Source organism: Physella acuta, unplaced genomic scaffold (genome assembly GCF_028476545.2).
Source record: "Physella acuta isolate Inbredline_101_S28 unplaced genomic scaffold, ASM2847654v3 ptg000661l, whole genome shotgun sequence".
NCBI lineage: Eukaryota > Metazoa > Mollusca > Gastropoda > Physidae > Physella > Physella acuta.
The window spans coordinates 580,925-602,455 of NW_026732180.1; the positions used below are offsets into that span (position 1 = coordinate 580,925).

Sequence of the window (21,531 nt, forward strand, 5' to 3'; positions counted from 1 at the left end):
AAAGATGATCCTTAGGTTGGTGCACCTTCAGACCAGCCATTTTGGCATGCAGGCAGCGGTCACATGCCTGGCAGTACTGGACACCACATGTCCCAGGTAGTGCACGCTCTCCACCCCAAATACACATTTCTCAGGGCTAAGTTTCAGGCCGATATCCCTCAGCCGTGCGAGTATCGTGCGCAGGTTGGCCAGGTGTGAGGTGAAGTCTGGGGCATATATCAAGATGTCGTCCAGATAGGCCAGCATGATTCTCATGATGTGCTCACCCTTCACCCCCTGCATCAATCTGGAAAAAGTCTGGACTGCTCCACATAGACCAATGGGCATTCTGGTCCACTGGTACAGACCAAAGGGCGTTACGAAGGACATCTTTTCCTGGTCTTCTTCAGCCATGGCAATCTGGTGGTAGCCACTGGCTAAGTCCAGCAATGAGAAGAAGGTCGACCCAGTCAGGGCATCTAAAGTTTCATCAATTCTGGGCAGCGGTAACGCATCTTTCCGGGTTATGCCATTCAGCCTCCTGTAATCGCAACATAATCGGATCTCGCAATTCTTCTTCTTTACAATGACCATTGGAGCTGCATTGGGGCTGGTGCTGGGTTGGATAATGCCCTGGCCATCAACTTTTCTGTGCGTTTTTTTTTTACTGTAGCGAACTCTGTAGGTGGAACTCGGCGGTATGGCAACGCCACTGGTACGTCGCTGGTTAGTGGGATGCTGTGTTTTATCTCTTAAAACCCAACTGGTCGTCCGTCCAAGCAAAGACATCTGTGAATACCCGGAGTAATTTCTCCAGAAACGCCCGCTGTGGTGGATCCAGGGTTTCTGCCATCAGGCTGGAAAATGAAAGCTCTGGTGTGAAAGGGTGAGTCGCGGTTGACAGGGACGAATCTATGACCACCTCAGCCACTAGAGAGTTAACCCTCTACTACAGGTTTGGAGGGACCAGCTCGAGCGGGTGGATCGTGGCTAGACAGGTCCTACTGGAGATGTAGACGGGCTCCCCAGACAGGTTGGCCACCTGTACTTTGGTCCACAACGTACAAAATGACCCCAATGACACATCCTCCTTTTGTATTCATTGTTTTTTTCTGTAAATTTATACTTACAATTGTTTTGTTAACTTTAATAACGTATATGATCTTATTTGAACTCTTTTATGAGAAAATTTCCCCCAACCCACCCCAACACTTTCGTCTCGTTTGTATTCATATTCTTTGGTATTTACTATGTTTATTGTACAGAATGGGATGAAATTTGAAATCCACGCAAATCAGCTTTGTTTTCGACTATTCTTCCATACGTTATACTCTTTCACCACTTTTGTTTGCAAAAATGTTCCAAACCAGCCTCTGTCCAATTTTTTAACCTACAAGCTTTAAATTCAATGTATCTTATGCATTCCTTTACTTATTTCGCTATTTATTTACTATACTCTGTACATCAATGTAACTACCTAGTAAATATCCACCCAAACGGCGTGGAATGTTACAGGTCTATTTATAATGGTTTGGAAAGGGAATAAGGTATAGAAATAGGCCTGTAGTTATTTGGGTCTTGGGTGTTACTCTTTATGTGTAGTCGTATAATCTTTGAATACTTAAAATGTTTTGGATAATAGCTTGGCTATGCAGAGATTACTGGAGCTGAAATCTTCAATACTTTGTTAGAAATGTCATCAAATGAAGACACTTAGTTTCTTAATATTATAATCAGCAACGGATATCTTAACTTTATTTTTAGAAGATTATATTAGTTTTTCATAGAAGTCAAGATATAGAAAGACTTCGTTGTGTTCAATAATCAAATGGAAAATATTTCAAATATGGCAAAATTTTAATTTTAGTCCATGTTTTGAGGGCGTTTCAAAGATGAAAAGTGACAGTGCATAATTTTTGTAAAACACATGTTAGTAAAGCTAATAAAGAGCAATGGATTTGAGATTATACAAAACGTTAAAATCAAGATAAATTAAAAACGTTAAAACCAAGGTAAATTAAAACAGATTCGATATATCAGTCTTAATCTATCATTTTGTCACACAATTACACAAACTTATCGCCTCTAACTATACCTTATTTTTCCTCTCTCTCTCTCTCTCTCTATATATATATATATATATCAAACTATTACATATATTTATATGTACAATTGTAGATTATATATAAAACATTTTGATGTTGTAAGTTGTCCGTATTTAAAAAAAAAACATATATATATACATTTAAATAAAGTATAAAAAGTATACTAATACATGGAATACATAAAATTATAAGTGAGAAACAACGATTCTATGAAAAAACTTAAATAAATATAACATATAAACATATATGTCCATACCGTGTACAAGATCCATTTTGCAACAAAACCGTCATCAAACCTACCATGGTGTATATATAAATATACAAGGTAATCTTAAAGTATGTGCTGTGATGATTAATGACATCCATTCTTACCTTGAAGTGCTTTTTCTCTTGTGTGAATATTTATAAATTATTGTTGCAAAAATTTAATAAAATTAATTTTTCAAACTAGCATTAACCTCTTTCTTAGTGGCATCATACAAATGAACTACAGGCTGATGTTTCAAATGATTATAACAACAATCATCAAACTTTAAACACTTAAGTTTAAAAAACATTGTATTTGTTTATCTTTAAAATGAAAAGTTAAAATAAACAATAGACCTATTAATTTCTATTACAAAAATACTAGAATGATGAGGATTATTATAAGCCTATCCTGTATAAGACACCTATTGACAGTGAGAACATTTTAATGACAAACATGAGACTTCTGATGGGTAGATAGAGAAGATTTCCAAGAAAACATTTTATGACACACATCACATTCATGTGGAACGCCTGAATGAGTCTTTTTATGCTTCAATAATTCATCTTTCAGAGTATACTTTTTATGACAAACATCACATTCATGTAGCCTAAGTCCAGAATGAGACTTTTGATGTCGATATAAATTAGACTTATAAGCAAATTTTTTATGACACACATCACATTCATGAGGCCTAAGTCCAGAATGAGAGAGTTGATGTTGAATTAAATAGGCTTTTGAAACAAACTTTTTATGACACACATTACATCCATTTGTCTTAATTCCTAAATGAGACTTTAGATGTTTAGTTAAACTATATTTACTACCAAATTTTTTATTACACACATTACATTCATGTGGTACAATTTCTAAATGAGAATTTAAATGGTCAGACATACTACGCTTACTACTTAAGTTTTTATGACACATATCACATGCATATGGTTTGTTTCCTGAATGAATACTTTTATGTCTTGCTAATCGACCTTTATTAATGAACTTTTTATTGCACAGATCACATTCATGTGGCTCACATCCAGAATGAATATTTTTGTGCATTATTAAACTAGACTTACGAGTAAACTTTGTATGACACACATCACACTCATATTGTCTGTTTTCAGAGTGAATTGTTTTATGGGTTGCTAAATTACTTTTCTGAATAAACTTTTTATGACACACATCACATTCATGTGGCTTTAGTCCTGAGTGAATAATTTTGTGTTTAGATAAACCAGACTGCCTGGCAAACTTTTTATGACACACATCACATTCATACTGTTTCTCATGTAAATGAGTTTTTTTATGCTGACTTAAATGACGTTTAAGATTAAAACGTTTTTGACAAACATCACATTCATATGGCTTGAGATTAGAATGTGTTTTTTTATGTTCAGATAAATTACTCTTTATAGTGAACTTTTTATGACACACCTCACATTCATGTGGCTTTAGTCCATAGTGAATATTTTTATGTTGAGATAAATAAAACTTCCGAGCAAACTTCTTATAACACACATCACATTCGTATGGTCTGAGACCTGAATGAATATTTTTATGCCTTACTAATTGACATTTCTCTGTAAAACTTTTAGGACACACATCACATTCATAAGGTCTTAATTGTAGATGAACATATTTATGTTGAGATAAATGAATTTTTCGATAAAACGTTTTATGACATGCGTCACATTCATATGGCCTAAGCCTAGAGTGAATAACTTTGTGTGCGTATAAACTAGACTTATGAGCAAACTTTTTATGACACACATCACATTCATTGCATCTGTCTTCAGAATGTAATTTATGCAAAGAAAACTTCTTGTTTATTTTCTTAAGCTGTTTTACATGACTGTTCATAGCACCTTGTTGCTGATGAAAATCATACCCATATGAATTCTTTCTTGTGTGAGTTTTCATATGTTGTGTAATACAATCAAAATGAGTAAATCTTTGACAACACATATCACACTTATAAGTCTTCAGTCCCTTATCCCTGAGCTCATACATTGTTGGAAAATTATCAATAACTTTTTCATGCAATTCCTTGAGTTCTTTTAAATCATGATGAAGATCTGATTTTAAAACTGTAAAATTTTTAATAAAAAAACCATCAGAATCTGGTAAATATTCAAGCTGTCTTTGAACATCTAAGCTATTTTCATTTTCACTCTTAAATGATGAAAATGTTAAGATATCATTTTTCATAACATCACACCTTGAAAATTCTGTTGAAACATTTGGTTTCATATCTTTAGAAAAAGAAAATGCTTCATCTGATTGTTGATCTTCTGAAGTTGAAAATGCAACTGTTTCATTTGTCTTGTCTTCAAAAGGTGAAGATTGTGATGATATATTTTGTTTGATAACATTTGAAGTTGAAATCAATGTTGATAAATTTGGTTTCACATCTTCTAAAGTTAAAATTGCCAATGTTACATCTGATTTTAAATCCATAAATTGTATTACTTGGTCATTTGATTCCTGTTTAACCACAAGTGCACTTTGCAAAGACATGGCTTATTTTCCCAATCTGTTCTGCATACATTTAAATAGATGGCTAAAAAATAAAATAAAAATAGATTATTTTTTAAAACATTTTTCCCCCTAAAATATCTAAATTTTAATACATCTACAAGAATAATATTTAAATAGTTTTCAACTTTCAGTAACTCTCTTCATAAGATATGGAGAGGTCCATTACTTTAGGCCTTACATTTTTTTAGTTTTAATAAAAAACTCTCTAGCTATTATTTAATACATCAACATGAATAATAATTATTTTTAACTTTTTAGTAACTCTCTTTATTAGATGTGGAGAGGTGAAGTATTTTGGCCTAAGACAAAATTCAGTAATTTTCCTTAAAAAAAAATGTTGACACTCTATATGGTATACTTTAAAGTATGAACCCTATAATAAATACCAAGTATATAGTGATCTAAGGGAAAAAATCCAATGTGCAAGGTTTATTTTGTTTGAACGGTGTTCTAAACAACTTATACTAGGATATATGTATTTAACAAAACTACTGCGCAGTAGCGCAGCCTAGAGGGAGCATAGCTAGTGATATTGTGTAATGTTTAAACTGCCCTCCTAAAGATATAATGTAGGTCTAATTGTAATATATATATATATATATATATATATATATATATATATATATATATATATATATATATATATATATATATATATATATATATATATATATATATATATATATATATATATATATATATATATATATATATATATATATATATATATATATCTTCTTTCAGCTCTAGATGTTGATTTGTTTAAAGATTTAAATTTTGCTGGAACATTTTTCCTTTTAATTTTGGGGTAGTTAGAATCAAGTTCTCGATGTACCTGTACAGCCTGTCTATTGTATTACTGTACATTGTATTTAATTTTGTTATTGTTCTAATACAAATTATCTATATATATAATTCTCTTCATAGTGACCATACCAGACACCTTGCAGCTTAGCTTTCTACCCCGCTATCTAGGCATATCCCTACCACCCCCACCAGTCTGGTGAGCTGTGGTTCACGCCAAATGTTAACAATCATAGAGCTGAGTTTAGTGACGACTATTAGGGGCAGTTAATTTAGTTATTAAGTATTTAAACGATTTGAAACTAAGGGCAGATAATAACATGTTCTGCTTGCTCTTTTCATTGTTGCCCGTAAACCGTCGTCATAGATGGGGTGGGGGGGGGGGGGGGGAATGGAAAGTGAGGGTGAGAATCTAGCTGTTGATAGCAGTTGCAGCGGTCATGTTATATTTTTACGTACTATTATCTAGTCTAGAGTGGGTTTCCCCTTCCTTAGGTCTAGATCTAGTTTAACAAAATTAATTTTTCAACTTTGCATAAATTGCACTCTTAGTGCCTAGTGGCATCATACACATATAGAATCTATTATCTACAGGCTGATGTTAACAATGTTTACAAGAAAATTCCTCACAATTTAAACATTTATTTGACTTAAAGTCTGTAATTGTGTGGAAATTCCCTTTTCTAAATTCAAGACTTTTTCTAGACTGCGTACGAAGCCTGTGTGTTAAACAATGTGTAGTAGCAGAAATGTTTTGTTGAAACATTTAAAAATAACTAGTTAGGCCTATGCAAAATTAGGTAATCTATCGTTTTGGGTACGTAAAATCGCCCGCGACTAGTAATGTGAAAAACAGGTGACTCCTTAAATAATAAATTTTAATAATTATTTCACATTTTGAGGAAGATTTATGTTTAGAAAAATACAAAAAAGTTTCCTTGTTTCATTTATGTACCTGTTTTTTTAACCATTGAATTAAAACTTTTCAGAAATAAATGAAGACTAGTGATGTTTTCATCAGATGCAACCATGCTCATTTTCTACAGCAGCCATCTTGTTTAAGTTTTATTTTGTTAAACTTATAGCGGAAGATTCAGCCTAAGCCACGCTATTTTACAAATGGCTGCTGTTTATATAGATCTAGATCTAGTATAGTATATAGCAAATCTTGCTCTCAAATAATGCTGTTTAAAGTTAATTTCTGATATATTTAGCCATTGATTTTGGTTGATTAGAAAAATACAAAAAAGTTTCCTTGTTTCATTTATGGGTAATCTATCGTTTTAGCGTAATCAATTCGGTCGTCACTAGTAATGTAGGGATAAGGTAACTAATAAATATGGCTTAAATATGAATATATTTTTGCATATTCTACTAAAATACTAAAGATAATTGAATATTAAACCATATTTAAGGGTTAAATCAATAAAAATGTCATGAAATTAAGGTTTAACAACGATGTTTCAGATACTAAATTTGCTATTAAAAACAGCGGCCATCTTAAGAAAATATTATTTTGAGTCATTTCCCTTTAATTTCTATTTGTATGGAAATGTATTGATGTTTGCTATTAAATACGTCTGTCTTGTGTTTAAATACAAAGCATGCGTTTTTTTTTTTTAATTCTGCCCTTTAAACAATTTAAACTTTAATTGACTGACAATAAACATCAGTTCTAGAATTATTATTATTATAGATTATGACTGATTATGAGATGCAATTTTTTAAGAAACTCCCTATTTTTATATAGCTACCACTACATATCTAATGTTTATTTAAATATTAGTTTGAGTTAATTGTTATTGTTTGTGTTATTGTTTGTTTGCTATTTTCATTTCATATTTTCATGCTTTTTTCCTTTAATTAGTGATTTAATCATAAATGACGTCACGTTTTTTGACATCTCTTCACCGTAACCCCCCCCCCCCCCATTTTCGCCGTCACGAAATAGTCGTAATGTCGAAAATTACCTTTTTGCCCTGCCTGTTATTACTGTTAAAACGTCAAGCCATAATTCATAATTCGAACGAAAAAGAATTGTTTCAGCATTTTTGTATTAGGCCAAATACATAACGTTTCACGTTTCTTAACTCTCCCCTTTCCCGCGTAAAACGTCGTCTCAAAACCAGTTACTCCACCCCTCAAGTGCTTGATGTCATTTATGGTAGATGTCAAGTCCTAACCTCCAATACACATTTTGAACAACCTTTGTTGTCAAAATGTTGATACCAAATACCCAAAATGAGAAATATGGGGTTGTCCATAAACGATGTCACATATGCTATTCTAATGTGACGTCAATTTACGTAGGACTGCAATTTATGACCTATAATGAAGGGGTGATCGGGGGGGGGGGGAGGGGATGAGTGACGTCAATTATGGAAGACTTCTATAAAGCTGTGCTCATTGAAAATGAGGAACATAAAGCGTTCGTTTTCATGCATACCTTTACTCATAACGAATGATCATAACTATTGCAAGCCTGTTGTCCTTAGCGGTGTTAAACAACCTCAGCACACCATCCCCGCCAAAAAGGGCCCGCCACTAAATGCCTACCGACGAAAATAGGCCGCACTACATTGACACCAAATGTAATAACTTCTGACAATAAGGCTCAAACCAAGTAGCTCCAGGCAACGATATTCGACAAGAATCCAAGACAATTATTGGCTTGCAGGTAAAATTGGACAAAACAGCAAGTTTCGCGACATGGGGCATAACAAAAGATTAACCCTTAATACGACAGCAGCTAATGTAAAAAGCCAGAGCTCAGTATAGGCTTGAGTTTAATATAGAAATAGTGTTAGCAGTGGACGGTGCATTAGGAATACGGCAGTCGGCTAAACGCCCGAGTCCGACGATGTCTGAACATCAATTTTGTCTTTTATGAAGTGTGGAGCACCTTTAAGAGCTGAGCTTGGGGGGTGGGGGGGGGAGGGAGGCCCCCGTTGACACCACCACTAGCGCCGCTTATGTCCACATATCAATCAAAAGTTTTGCGTGGAGCTTAATCGGCAGACAAAGTTTATAGGTGGGAGCGGGAGCCTAAATGTATTTACGGAAGCCGCTGTGTCACGGGCATTTTAGAGCCGAACGTCTCAGGGCAGCAGGTTGCAGAAATTAAAAGCACGCGAATTTTTGTAGTAGAGGGAGCACAGCATGCCACTGTAATAAAATAAACACCAATATAATATACCGTACTAAAGTCATTTAGATCTATTCGTCGGACTAAACGTCGCTAAAGTCTCAACGCAATAGTGCCTGTTTTGAATTTTTTAATTACGCGGCATCTCTTTCTTTAACATTAGCCTAATGACAAATGACGTCACGCGCGCCGCGAACTTTGTGACGTTGTGCTTAGTGGGGGATGAAACGGCGGGGTTGAGAAAAATAACGTATTTCTTTTTTTTAACAGACGAATAAGTGATAGATTCTAATTTTCCTACGAACTATAGGTTGATCTAGTTTTTTTTCTATAGGGAGATATCACTATATAGTGGGTGTTTTTTGTTTTTGTAATAATGGATGGTGGGGATGGGTAAACATCGACTATTGAACAAATCAAAAAACTTATGAAAGCAGAAGGCAAAGAAAAAAGCCCATGTGGTATTCAGATGTAAATAATTAAAATTTAAAACTATTTTTATAAACACAATAATCTTAATTCAGAAAAAGTGTAGGCCTAGGACTAATGTCTACAGACAAAATAAACAACTAGGCTTAAATGGATCACCTATAAACAGTGCCGGCGCCAGGTTATTTAATTAATAAAAGCGCCCCCCCCCCCCCCCTCTGCAATTTTTTTCATGCCCCCGTATTATCAGAGGCGTAGCGACCCGGGGACAAGCTTACGTTTTGCACCCCCCCCCCCTCAAACCTTCAATTTGTTTTTCCAACCCATTTTGGCGCCCCCCCCCCCCCGCCTAAGGACAGAGCCCTAGGCGACAGCCTGGTTCGCCTTATAGGTAGCGCCGGTCCTGTCCATAAATGACGTCATACTTTTCCCGATGAATTCCCTTTCCCCCAATCGTCACTAAAAGCAAGATGATGATTTAATATCATATCGCAGTTCTACTATACCCGAACGAAGGCGTAATCACAATTTCTAACGAAAACGAATATATTCTTCATCATGTTTTTAAAAAATATTTTACCCCGTCCCATATTTTGAGTCCAACGTCATTTATGAAGAATATGGACGACCTAATAATTGACAAGTTCATCAGTACAAAAGGGTTTAATAAATGATGGACCTCCCAAAAGTTTTTGAGATCTTGGATTTACATACATGCATAACCTTAATTTCAATTGAAATTAAAGATAAGAAGATGGCCCTCTGTCCTACTTATATTAAACAAGACAACTATGTATATTAAACAACAAAGTCAACACAATATACATACGAATAGACATTTGTCTCAAGGGAAACTACTCTAAATTTTATTTGGAAAGATGGCCGCTGTTTTTATCTACTAATATTTATCTCAAACACCTAGTTTAAAGTTAGTTTCATGATATTTTAAATTGTTTTGGTCACTGATTGTTATTTTTAATCAAGTATCTGTTATATTTTGTAAAATTTGACTTAACTATTAGATCGTCTTCTGGCTGAGATGGCGGGATGACCTCTGACCCTGAAACGTCACTCGTCGTTTTTTTCGTTTTTTTTCGTTTTTTTTAGGGGTCCGTTACACGACAAATGAAAAAACTGCTAATATCGCAAAATCTCATCATTATTTTAATGTGAGATGCTAACTAAATGGACGCCATGCCTTAAAATGTTCGAAATATTCACGAGATACGTGGTTTTAATTAATACACGCTATTTTTGTCGAGTACTCTTGGGAAAAACTGAACTGCCGCCTTAAACGGCCCAGTACATGGTCGAAACCCCCTGGTACAAATGCAGAAATATATAATTGAGATATTTATAATGATTAATTACAGATCTGTTGATACATTTTTTAAAAATCGAATATGAGGATGAGGTACCCATGCAGAAATTTCTGTCCGCTTTGTTTACTATCGTGACGTCATTGTTACGCTAGTTACCTCACAGAAACAACTAGTTTTTGTTTTTTGCGGAATGAACCTTTAAGTCTAGTATTTTAATTATAATTCAACTGTAGCGTGTGCAGAAAAAGTAAAATTGTGGAAATTATTATTGTATTAGTAATTTTATTAAAATATTAGTAGGGCCTATATTGATTTTTTTTTCTTCACTGTGGGCCGACAGTAGCTGCATTGAATTTAATTCGTGACCGGTGGTTAACCTCGTCAACGCTGCGTGGCCTATTCGTTTATATAATCAGTGATGCTCGTTCAGTGGCCTTTTTCAGAGCTAGGCCTAATTTCGGGCGATTTTTAGACTTATTTGATAGGCCGTTAGCCTTTTTCATTGCTGCGTATTTTAAACAATGCTTGTTCAGCGGCCTTTTTTTTTTTGGCGCTAAATAATCTGTTTACGGGCATTTTAAGCGTTTATGTGTTTATTATTTTTAAAGCTAGACGTAGATCTAGTTAAAAAAAAATGTGCGCGAGCATCATTTTCGTCTGTTAAAATTACAATTGGTTTAAGTTCAGGATGGAGATCTTTTATCGTTTTTTTTTCTTGACAGATTTTATCAAGATAGATCGACTTCAAGTTGATATTGAATATTTAAATTACTTTACCTTACTACATTAAACTACATTTGCTTTATCTTTTAAGAGAGTAGACAAAAAAAAAATTAAGCTAAGTTTTAAAATTAGTCTTAGTTTTGTATCCATTCGGCTCTACTCTATTATAATTTGCTTGAAGAAGGGGGGGGGGGGGGAAGAGAGAGAGAGAAGTGAAGACACCGACGATCTCGTGTACGCGTGTTCATTCTATGACGTGTACTACAGGCCTGCTGACCGCACAGTGACCCCTCGACCGTGGTGGGATTTTTCACCCGCGGGATAGTAAACATAAGCAAGCAATCACGCGAGTGACGATGTTTGGAGATTTTATTTAAAAAAAATTACACGTCACGTTTTCAATATGAAAAAAAAATGTAATGTAAAAAAAAAGACACTAATACCGTGTATGAACTTCAGCTTCCACACTGTTGACTCAATATAATGTGAATTGAGTGTAAAATGTAGGCCTATTTCTTGTATTTATAGACTATCATAACAATCATATTATTTTAAGCATAATTTAATAAAATTAGAATTTGAAATAAAAATATTTTTTATGGTAATTTGAGTTATGCAAGTGTTCATTATTTCATAAAAATGGTATGAATAACATGTAGAGTAGAATTTGTAATGTACATTTTCCTTTACCAATTTAATAAATAACTAGATCTAGTTTTATTATCAATCAGTTGGTTTTTTTTTTGTTATTTTCCGGTGAGTAAATAACCTAAGTTGACACACCCCTTAAAAAACTTGTGCACACCAGTTCACGACGTCATATCTAGAACGTGGGTTTTGTCATTCATTTTCCATTCTAGACTAATTTTAAAATTCTCTCTTTTCTCGTCAACTGAGTAAGCTAGATATTTAAATGTGGTGTCAAATGTTCTCTTAAGGGGTAAGGAACTTAATAGTGTATTTGAAATAACAGAATATTTTATTTTAAAAAATCCATAATTAAACCTATTAACTATACTTATTTAAACGAATATATTCATTAGTTACCTCTCCCGCACATTACTACTGCAGCCGAATTGATTACGCTAAAACGATAGATTACCCATTTATGTACCTGTTTTTTTAACCATTGAATTAAAACTTTTCAGAAATAAATGAAGACTAGTGATGTTTTCATCAGATGCAACCATGCTCATTTTCTACAGCAGCCATCTTGTTTAAGTTTTATTTTGTTAAACTTATAGCGGAAGATTCAGCCTAAGCCACGCTATTTTACAAATGGCTGCTGTTTATATAGATCTAGATCTAGTATAGTATATAGCAAATCTTGCTCTCAAATAATGCTGTTTAAAGTTAATTTCTGATATATTTAGCCATTGATTTTGGTTGATTATTCAGTTATCTATAGGCCTAATATTTGACACAAATATTTCACAATATACTAGATCTAGATCTATATAGTAGATCGTCTCCTGGCTGAGATGGCGGGATGACCTCTGACCCTGAAACGTCACTCGTCGTTTTTTGCGTTTTTTTTTCGTTTTTTTTAGGGGTCCGTTACACGACAAATGAAAAAACTGCTAATATCGCAAAATCTCATCATTATTTTAATGTGAGATGCTAACTAAATGGACGCCATGCCTTAAAATGTTCGAAATATTCACGAGATACGTGGTTTTAATTAATACACGCTATTTTTGTCGAGTACTCTTGGGAAAAACTGAACTGCCGCCTTAAACGGCCCAGTACATGGTCGAAACCCCCTGGTACAAATGCAGAAATATATAATTGAGATATTTATAATGATTAATTACAGATATGTTGATACATTTTTTAAAAATCGAATATGAGGATGAGGTACCAATGCAGAAATTTCTGTCCGCGTTGTTTACTATCGTGACGTCATTGTTACGCTAGTTACCTCACAGAAACAACTAGTTTTTGTTTTTTGCGGAATGAACCTTTAAGTCTAGTATTTTAATTATAATTCAACTGCAGCGTGTGCAGAAAAAGTAAAATTGTGGAAATTATTATTGTATTAGTAATTTTATTAAAATATGGCCTATATTGATTTTTTTTCTTCACTGTGGGCCGACACTAGCTGCGTTGAATTTAATTCGTGACCGGTGGTTAACCTCGTCAACGCTGCGTGGCCTATTCGTTTATATAATCAGTGATGCTCGTTCAGTGGCCTTTTTCAGAGCTAGGCCTAATTTCGGGCGATTTTTAGAGTTATTTGATAGGCCGTTAGCCTTTTTCATTGCTGCGTATTTTAAACAATGCTTGTTCAGCGGCCTTTTTTTTTTTGGCGCTAAATAATCTGTTTACGGGCATTTTAAGCGTTTATGTGTTTATTATTTTTAAAGCTAGACGTAGATCTAGTTAAAAAAAAATGTGCGCGAGCATCATTTTCGTCTGTTAAAATTACAATTGGTTTAAGTTCAGGGTGGAGATCTTTTATCGTTTTTTTTTCTTGACAGATTTTATCAAGATAGATCGACTTCAAGTTGATATTGAATATTTAAATTACTTTACCTTACTACATTAAACTACATTTGCTTTATCTTTTAAGAGAGTGACAAAAAAAATTAAGCTAAGTTTTAAAATTAGTCTTAGTAACGTTAGTTTTGTATCCATTCGGCTCTACTCTATTATAATTTGCTTGAAGAAGGGGGGGGGGGGGGAAAGAGAGAGAGAGAAGTGAAGACACCGACGATCTCGAGTACGCGTGTTCATTCTATGACGTGTACTACAGGCCTGCTGACCGCACAGTGACCCCTCGACCGTGGTGGGATTTTTCACCCGCGGGATAGTAAACATAAGCAAGCAATCACGCGAGTGACGATGTTTGGAGATTTTATTAAAAAAAAAATTACACGTCACGTTTTCAATATGAAAAAAAATGTAATGTAAAAAAAAAAGACACTAATACCGTGTATGAACTTCAGCTTCCACACTGTTGACTCAATATAATGTGAATTGAGTTAGGCCTATTTCTTGTATTTATAGACTATCATAACAATCATATTATTTTAAGCATATTTAATAAAATTAGAATTTGAAATAAAAATATTTTTTATGGTAATTTGAGTTATGCAAGTGTTCATTATTTCATAAAAAATGGTATGAATAACATGTAGAGTAGAATTTGTAATGTACATTTTCCTTTACCAATTTAATAAATAACTAGATCTAGCTTTATTATAAATCAGTTGGTTTTTTTTTTGTTATTTTCCGGTGAGTAAATAACCTAAGTTGACACACCCCTTAAAAAACTTGTGCACACCAGTTCACGACGTCATGCCATGCCGGCAGGGATCGAGAACGTGGGTTTTGTCATTCATTTTCCATTCTAGACAAATTTTAAAATTCTCTCTTTTCTCGTCAACTGAGTAAGCTAGATATTTAAATGTGGTGTCAAATGTTCTCTTAAGGGGTAAGGAACTTAATAGTGTATTTGAAATAACAGAATATTTTATTTTAAAAAATCCATAATTAAACCTACTATATAGATCTAGATTCTAGATCTACTTCTGCTTGACAATGAAGTAACTTTTTCGTACAGTACTACTACTAGAGCTCTAGATCTAGATCTAGATCTTAGCTGTGGCCGATTTAACGTACCTAAAGCGATGGATTACCCTAAGCCCTAAATAAATATTGTTGTCAAAAGTTAATTTTAGGACAGTACTTCTGGTTTTTATTAAAGGTGATCTATCATTTAGTTATCTGTAGGATTATTTGGATGATTATAGATAACTGTGTCTGATAATAGAATCTTCTTTAAAAAAGGGGTGTTGGGTAATGTTAGTAGTATTGTAATGTCGACTAATTTTATGGTTAGAAATTAGGGTTAGGCGTATGGTAGGACCAGGGTTGGGGTTAGGGACAGGGTTAGCATTGACATTAGATAGCCATGTGTGCATTTAGTTAACTACCAGTAACCTAACACCCCTTTTTTAAAGAAGATTCCATTATCAGACACTGGTATAAACATTCTCCCGGCTAATTGAATTGTTCATTTAAAAGATAGCAGAAAATTAAATTTATCTAGCGTATCTACTAATTAATAATTAGTAATTATAATATAGGCCTGTAAATACAAGGCCTACTATCAATGAAGCCACATTCAGACGTTCATTTTTTTTGCTTCTTTGTGTACATTTTTAATTTAGAAAGAGTGGGCCTACCTGCTAACAACCTAGTACCTTGGACTAAATAATAGTATTTAATTAAATTTAATAGTTAATTAATAGATATAGGCCAGGGGTCGGCAACCTGCGGCTCGCGAGCCGCATGCGGCTCTTTTGATATCAAGATGCGGCTCTCCAGCTCCTTGAATAAATACTAATAATCTTAATAAAAAAATAAAATATTTGAATTTTAAAAAATGTTAGTGGCTCTTTAAAACCAGGGAAATTTTGAAAATTGTAACTTTTGGCTCTTCCGCTTCAAAAGGTTGCCGATCCCTGATATAGGCCTACACTACTTAGGTCTCATATCTATCATATTATGAGAGGAAATGTGCACTGTTTATTTCCTCGACAGGATGTAAAGGAATTTAAGCACTTTCAACATTTCCTCTATACTATAGAGTATAGAATAGAGGAAATCCTGAAAGTCTACAGCTATATAGTAGTCTACAGTATCATGAAAAACAAAGACACTACTTTACATAATAAAATATAGATCTCTAGGTATGTCAAAGTATACTTATTTCATTGATTCAGTTAAAATTCATGGTAACTGTAATCTCACGATATAGCATCGTTATTATTCTGGAATGGTACAGCAGTTAAAAGCAGTAAAACTATGTCATGCCATTCCGAAAACCACATAAAGTACCGTGAACTATATTTTATTTTGCGCCATATTTTTTTTAATACATAATGTTTTAAAATTTGCATAGATTGATTTTAGTTGCGTTTTGAATACTGTTTTGCTAATTATTTTGTATTTCTAGTTATTTTAATAACTATTGCTACTTGTAAACATTGATCTATTCCTTCTTACTACCTTAGACTTTAGTAAATCTAATCGTCTTATTTTACTTAATTACTAGATCTAGAATTAGTAGAATCTACTGGACGCAAATCTTCTGCGTTTCTTTTCAGTTTCTTGATAAAACATTAATTACTACACATGAAATTACTATTACTATTTAGATCTACTAATTGTTGCAAATTTTCAGTCAATTAAATTTAAGATTAAGTTAAAACATGAATGCATGGTCAAAAGAAACAATATTTTACAGTAACGAATGTATACGAAACTCAATACAAATATTAAGATTTTTGTAATCTCACGATATAGCATCAGAAATTATCTGTTTGAAGAAAAATCAATTGGCCTAACAATGCCTAACATTATTTTCTAAATCTATACCTAGCCCTAACCCTTGCCTCTTAGCCTAACCACTAACCCTAAACTAAGTAAGATATAATTTGTTAAAACAATTATGATAATAGTGCCTTTTGCCATAATATCATTAAAAAAAAATACAATTAAGACAGGTTTGCAAACCGAAACCAAAATTTGATAACAGCCAAACTATCTATTCTTTCACACAGTACTAGAAACAATAAGTAAAAAATAACAATTCATTAAATAAATCTAACCTCTCTTAAAAATTCTAACATTTCCATTCAAAAATTCTAAAAATATAAATGCCTACAAATGTAAGCTAAATATAGCAACAGGAACCTCATTCTTACTAACCCAAAATTAAAATTAAGGCCTAAAGGGGGAAAATGTTCAGCAAAATTTAAATCCTTAAACAAAACCACTTCAAGAGCTGAATGAAGATATAAAGACATAATGTAGGTCTATATATATATATATATATATATATATATATATATATATATATATATATATATATATATATATATATATATATATATGTATATATATATGTATTTATATATAAATATATATAAATATATATGTGTATATATATATATATATATATATATATATATATATATATATATATATATATATATATATATATATATATATATATATATAAATATATATAAATATATATAAATATATATGTGTATATATATATATATATATGTATATATATATAAATATATATAAATATATATAAATATATATGTGTATATATATATATATATATATATATATATATATATATATATATATATATATATATATATATATATATATATATATATATATATATATATATATATGTATATATATGTATATATATATATATATATATATATATATATATATATATATATATATATATATATATATATATATATATATATATATATATATCTTTAGGTGAGCTGTTTAAACATAATTTTATCTTTCTGTTCATATCTATTATTATTTTCTCTTTTTTAGCCATCTTTTTAAATATTTTACAGAGCAGAGTGGGAAAATCAGCCATGTCTTTAGAAAGTGCACTTGTGGTTAAACAGGAATCAAATGACCTAGCAATACAATTTATGGATTTAAAATCAGATGTAACATTGGGAATTTCAACTTTAGAAGATGTAAAACCAAATATATCAACATTAATTTCAACATCAAATGTTATCAAACAAAATATATCATCACAATCTTCACCTTTTGAAGACAAGTCAAATGAAACAGTTGCATTTTCAACTTTAGAAGATCAACAGTCATATGAAACATTTTCTTATTCTAAAGATATGAAACCAAATGTTACAACAGAATTTTTAAGGTGTGATGTTATGAAAAAGGATATCTTAACATTTTCAACATTTAAGGGCGAAAACGAAAATAGCTTAGATGTTCAAAGACAGCTTGAATTTTTACCAGATTCTGATGCTTTTATTAAAAATTTTACAGTTTTAAAATCAGATCTTCATCATGATTTAAAAGAACTCAAGGAATTTCGTAAAGAAGTTATTGATAATTTTCCAACAATGTATGAGCCCAGGGATAAGGGATTGAAGACATTTAAGTGTGATATGTGTTGTCAAAGATTTACTCATTTTCATCATATTACACAACACATAAAAACTCACACAAGAAAGAATTTATATGTGTATGATTTTCATCCGCAACAAGGTGCTATGAAAAAAAAAAGCAAGAAGTTACATCCTGAAGACAGATGCAATGAATGTGATGTGTGTCATAAAAACTTTGCTCAGAGGTACCAGTTATCTCGACATCAAATGACTCATTCTGGGCTTAAGCAACATGAATGTGATGTTTGTCATAAAAAGTATTCTCGAAAAGATAAATTATTGGAGCATAAAAAGACTCATTCAGATGGTCCACTTGGGCCTCATGAATGTGATGTGTGTCATAAAAAGTTTGCTTATAAATCTAGTTTAAATACACACAAAATTATTCACTCTGGACATAAGCCACATGAATGTGATGTTTGTCAAAGAAAATATTCTCGGAAAGATCAATTATTGGAGCATAAAAAGACTCATTCAGATGGTCCACTTGGGCCTCCTGAATGTGATGTGTGTCATAAAAAGTTTGCTCATAAATCTAGTTTAAATACACACAAAATTATTCACGCTGGACATAAGCCATATGAATGTGATGTGTGCCATAAAAAGTTTAGGCGGCGAAGTCATTTATCTATACATGAAAAGATTCATTCAGGAGACAAAAGACATGAATGTGATTTGTGTCATAAAAAGTTCACTATGAAGAGTCATTTATCTGTCCATAAAAATACACATTCTAATCTCAAGCCATATGAATGTGATGTTTGTCAAAAACGTTACAATCTTAAATGTCATTTATCTGAGCATAAAAAAACTCATTTACATGAGAAACCATATGAATGTGATGTGTGTCATAAAAAGTTTTTTCAGAAGTACCAGTTATCTCGACATCAAATTGCTCATTCTGGGCTTAAGCCACATGAATGTGATGTGTGTCATAAAAAGTATTCTTGGAAAGGTCAATTATTGGAGCACAAAAAGATTCATTCAGGTGGACCACTTAGGCCTCATGAATGTGATGTGTGTCATAAAAAGTTTATTCATAGGTCCCGGTTATCTCGACATCAAATGACTCATTCTGGGCTTAGGCCACATGAATGTGATGTTTGTCATAAAAAGTATTCTCGGAAAGATCAATTATTGGAGCATAAAAAGACTCATTTAGGCGGTCCACTTGGGCCTCCTGAATGTGATGTGTGTCATAGAAAATTTGCTCATAAATCTAGTTTAAATACACACAAAATTATTCACTCTGGACATAAGCCATATGAATGTGATGTGTGCCATAAAAAGTTTAGTCAGCGAGGTAATTTATCTGTACATGAAAAGATTCATTCAGGAGACAAAAGACATGAATGTGATGTTTGTCACAAAAAGTTTGCTCATAAGTCGGGTTTATCTTGTCATAAAAAGTCTCATTCTGGGCTCAATCCACATGAACGTGATGTTTGTCATAAAAACTATACTCTGAAAGATGAATTATTGTAGAATAAAAGACTCATTTAGGCGTTCTACATGAATGTGATGTTTGTCAATAAGTGTTTTCTAGGAAAGCTTCTCTATCTCATCATCAGAAGTGTCATTCAGGAAATTAGCCACCTCCATTTGATGTTGGTTATAAAATTCTTGTTCACAAGGATCACTAATCTTTATGATAAAATGATGAGTTTTGCACTGAGGTCACATTGTGAAGACAGAAAATAGGACTTTGATGTTTGTCATTTAAAAAGTTCTCACTTTCATTAGGTGTCTTATACAGGATATAATCCTCATCATTCTATTATTTGTCATAGAGAATAATAGGCCTACAAATGTATTGACTATCTAAACATTTCATTTTTAAAGATTAGCAGATACAATTTTTTTTTTAAATTGTTTAAATTGTCAGAATTTTTTCTTGTAAACATTTGAAACATCAGACTGTTGTCCATTTGTATGATGTCACTAAGAATGCAGTTAAGGCAAGGTTGAAAAATTAATTTTGTTAAATTATGCAACAACAATCCTAAATAGTCACACAAGAGAAAAAACACTTCAAGGAAAGAATGGATGTCATAAACCATCACAGCACATTCTTTACGATTACCTTGTTTGATATATTATATATAAATACACCTATATAAAACAATGAAGAAACAATGTTGTCTTCTACACTGTGGCAGGTTCAATGACTTTATTGTTGCAAAATAAATCTTGTACAATGCAGTTTCACATATACATGTTAATGTTATGCACAAACATGTTCATGTTATATTCATACAAGTGTTTTTTTTTTAAATCATACAACCGCTGTTTCTCTGATAAAATTTCATGCATTCCTTTGTATTATTATACTTGTTATAATTTATTTAAATATATTTTTTTTTTCAAAATGTGAACAGTTTAAAACGTTAAAACTTTTTATATATAGGCTACAATTGTACATATATATATATACCAAATGTATATATATATATATATATATATATATATATATATATATATGTATAAGGGGAGAGAGTGAGTAAGTAAGGTACTGTTAGAATAGAGGTGACAAGTTTCTGTAATTGGGTGACAAAGTGTGAAAGCGTAAGATTGATATATTGATTATATTTAAATTTTCCTTGATTTTAATGTTTGTTAATCAAATAAGCTTTGCGTGTTTTATTGTTTTTTTTAATCTCTAATCTACTACTATATATTACATGACTTTATTGATTTTAAATAAATCTTGTACAATGCAGTTTTAGATATACATGTTATGGACATACATGTTTATGTTATGTTCATACAAGTGTTTTTTTTTTTTTAAATCATACAACCGCCGTTTCTCTTATATAATTTCCTTTATTCCTTTTTATTAGTATACTTTTAATTATTTATTTAAATGTATTTAAAACATCAAAACTTTTTATGTATAGGCTACAATTGTACATATAAATATACCAATTAAATACATATATATATATATATATATATATATATATATATATATATATATATATATATATATATATATAAAGAGAGAGAGAGAGAGAGACAGAGTAATAGAGTGAGTAAGTAAGTTACTGTTAGACTAAAGGTGACAAGTTTCTGTAATTAGGTGACAAAGTGTGAAAGCGTAAGATTGATATATTGATTATATTTTAATTTTCCTTGATTTTAACATTTATTAATCAAATAAGCTTTGCGTGTTTTATTGTTTTTTTTAATCTCTAATCTACTACTATATATTACATGACTTTATTGATTTTAAATAAATCTTGTACAATGCAGTTTTAGATAT

At 32.0% G+C, this 21,531-nt stretch overlaps 2 protein-coding genes across 4 annotated transcripts; one reads left to right on the forward strand and one right to left on the reverse strand.

The window, feature by feature from the left end:
• Positions 1–1,851: 1,851 nt before the first annotated feature.
• LOC131948797 (zinc finger protein 883-like) lies at positions 1,852–6,736 on the reverse strand. The gene is made up of 2 exons (XM_059310485.1): positions 6,629–6,736; positions 1,852–4,891 (listed from the first exon to the last, which is right to left on the reverse strand). The coding sequence occupies exon 2, from the start codon at positions 4,846–4,848 to the stop codon at positions 2,776–2,778; it is 2,073 nt and encodes a 690-aa protein (XP_059166468.1). The 5' UTR covers positions 4,849–4,891; positions 6,629–6,736; the 3' UTR covers positions 1,852–2,775.
• A 5,840-nt stretch (positions 6,737–12,576) lies between these two features.
• On the forward strand, positions 12,577–21,259 carry LOC131948798 (zinc finger protein 260). 3 transcript variants are annotated; one of them, XM_059310488.1, is made up of 2 exons: positions 12,577–12,605; positions 17,677–21,259. In XM_059310488.1, the coding sequence occupies exon 2, from the start codon at positions 17,721–17,723 to the stop codon at positions 19,752–19,754; it is 2,034 nt and encodes a 677-aa protein (XP_059166471.1). In that variant the 5' UTR covers positions 12,577–12,605; positions 17,677–17,720; the 3' UTR covers positions 19,755–21,259. The 3 variants fall into 3 exon arrangements, with proteins under 3 accessions (XP_059166471.1, XP_059166470.1, XP_059166469.1); XM_059310487.1 differs by lacking the exon at positions 12,577–12,605 and adding an exon at positions 14,854–15,001; XM_059310486.1 differs by lacking the exon at positions 12,577–12,605 and adding an exon at positions 14,854–15,001 and having other exon boundaries at positions 17,700–21,259.
• The last annotated feature ends 272 nt before the right edge of the window (positions 21,260–21,531 follow it).

What these genes read in the sequence shown, in the direction of transcription:
- LOC131948797 (XM_059310485.1), bottom strand. Translation starts at nt 4,848, where the DNA reads ATGTCTTTGCAAAGTGCACTTGTGGTTAAACAGGAATCAAATGACCAA.
- LOC131948798 (XM_059310488.1), top strand. Translation starts at nt 17,721, where the DNA reads ATGTCTTTAGAAAGTGCACTTGTGGTTAAACAGGAATCAAATGACCTA.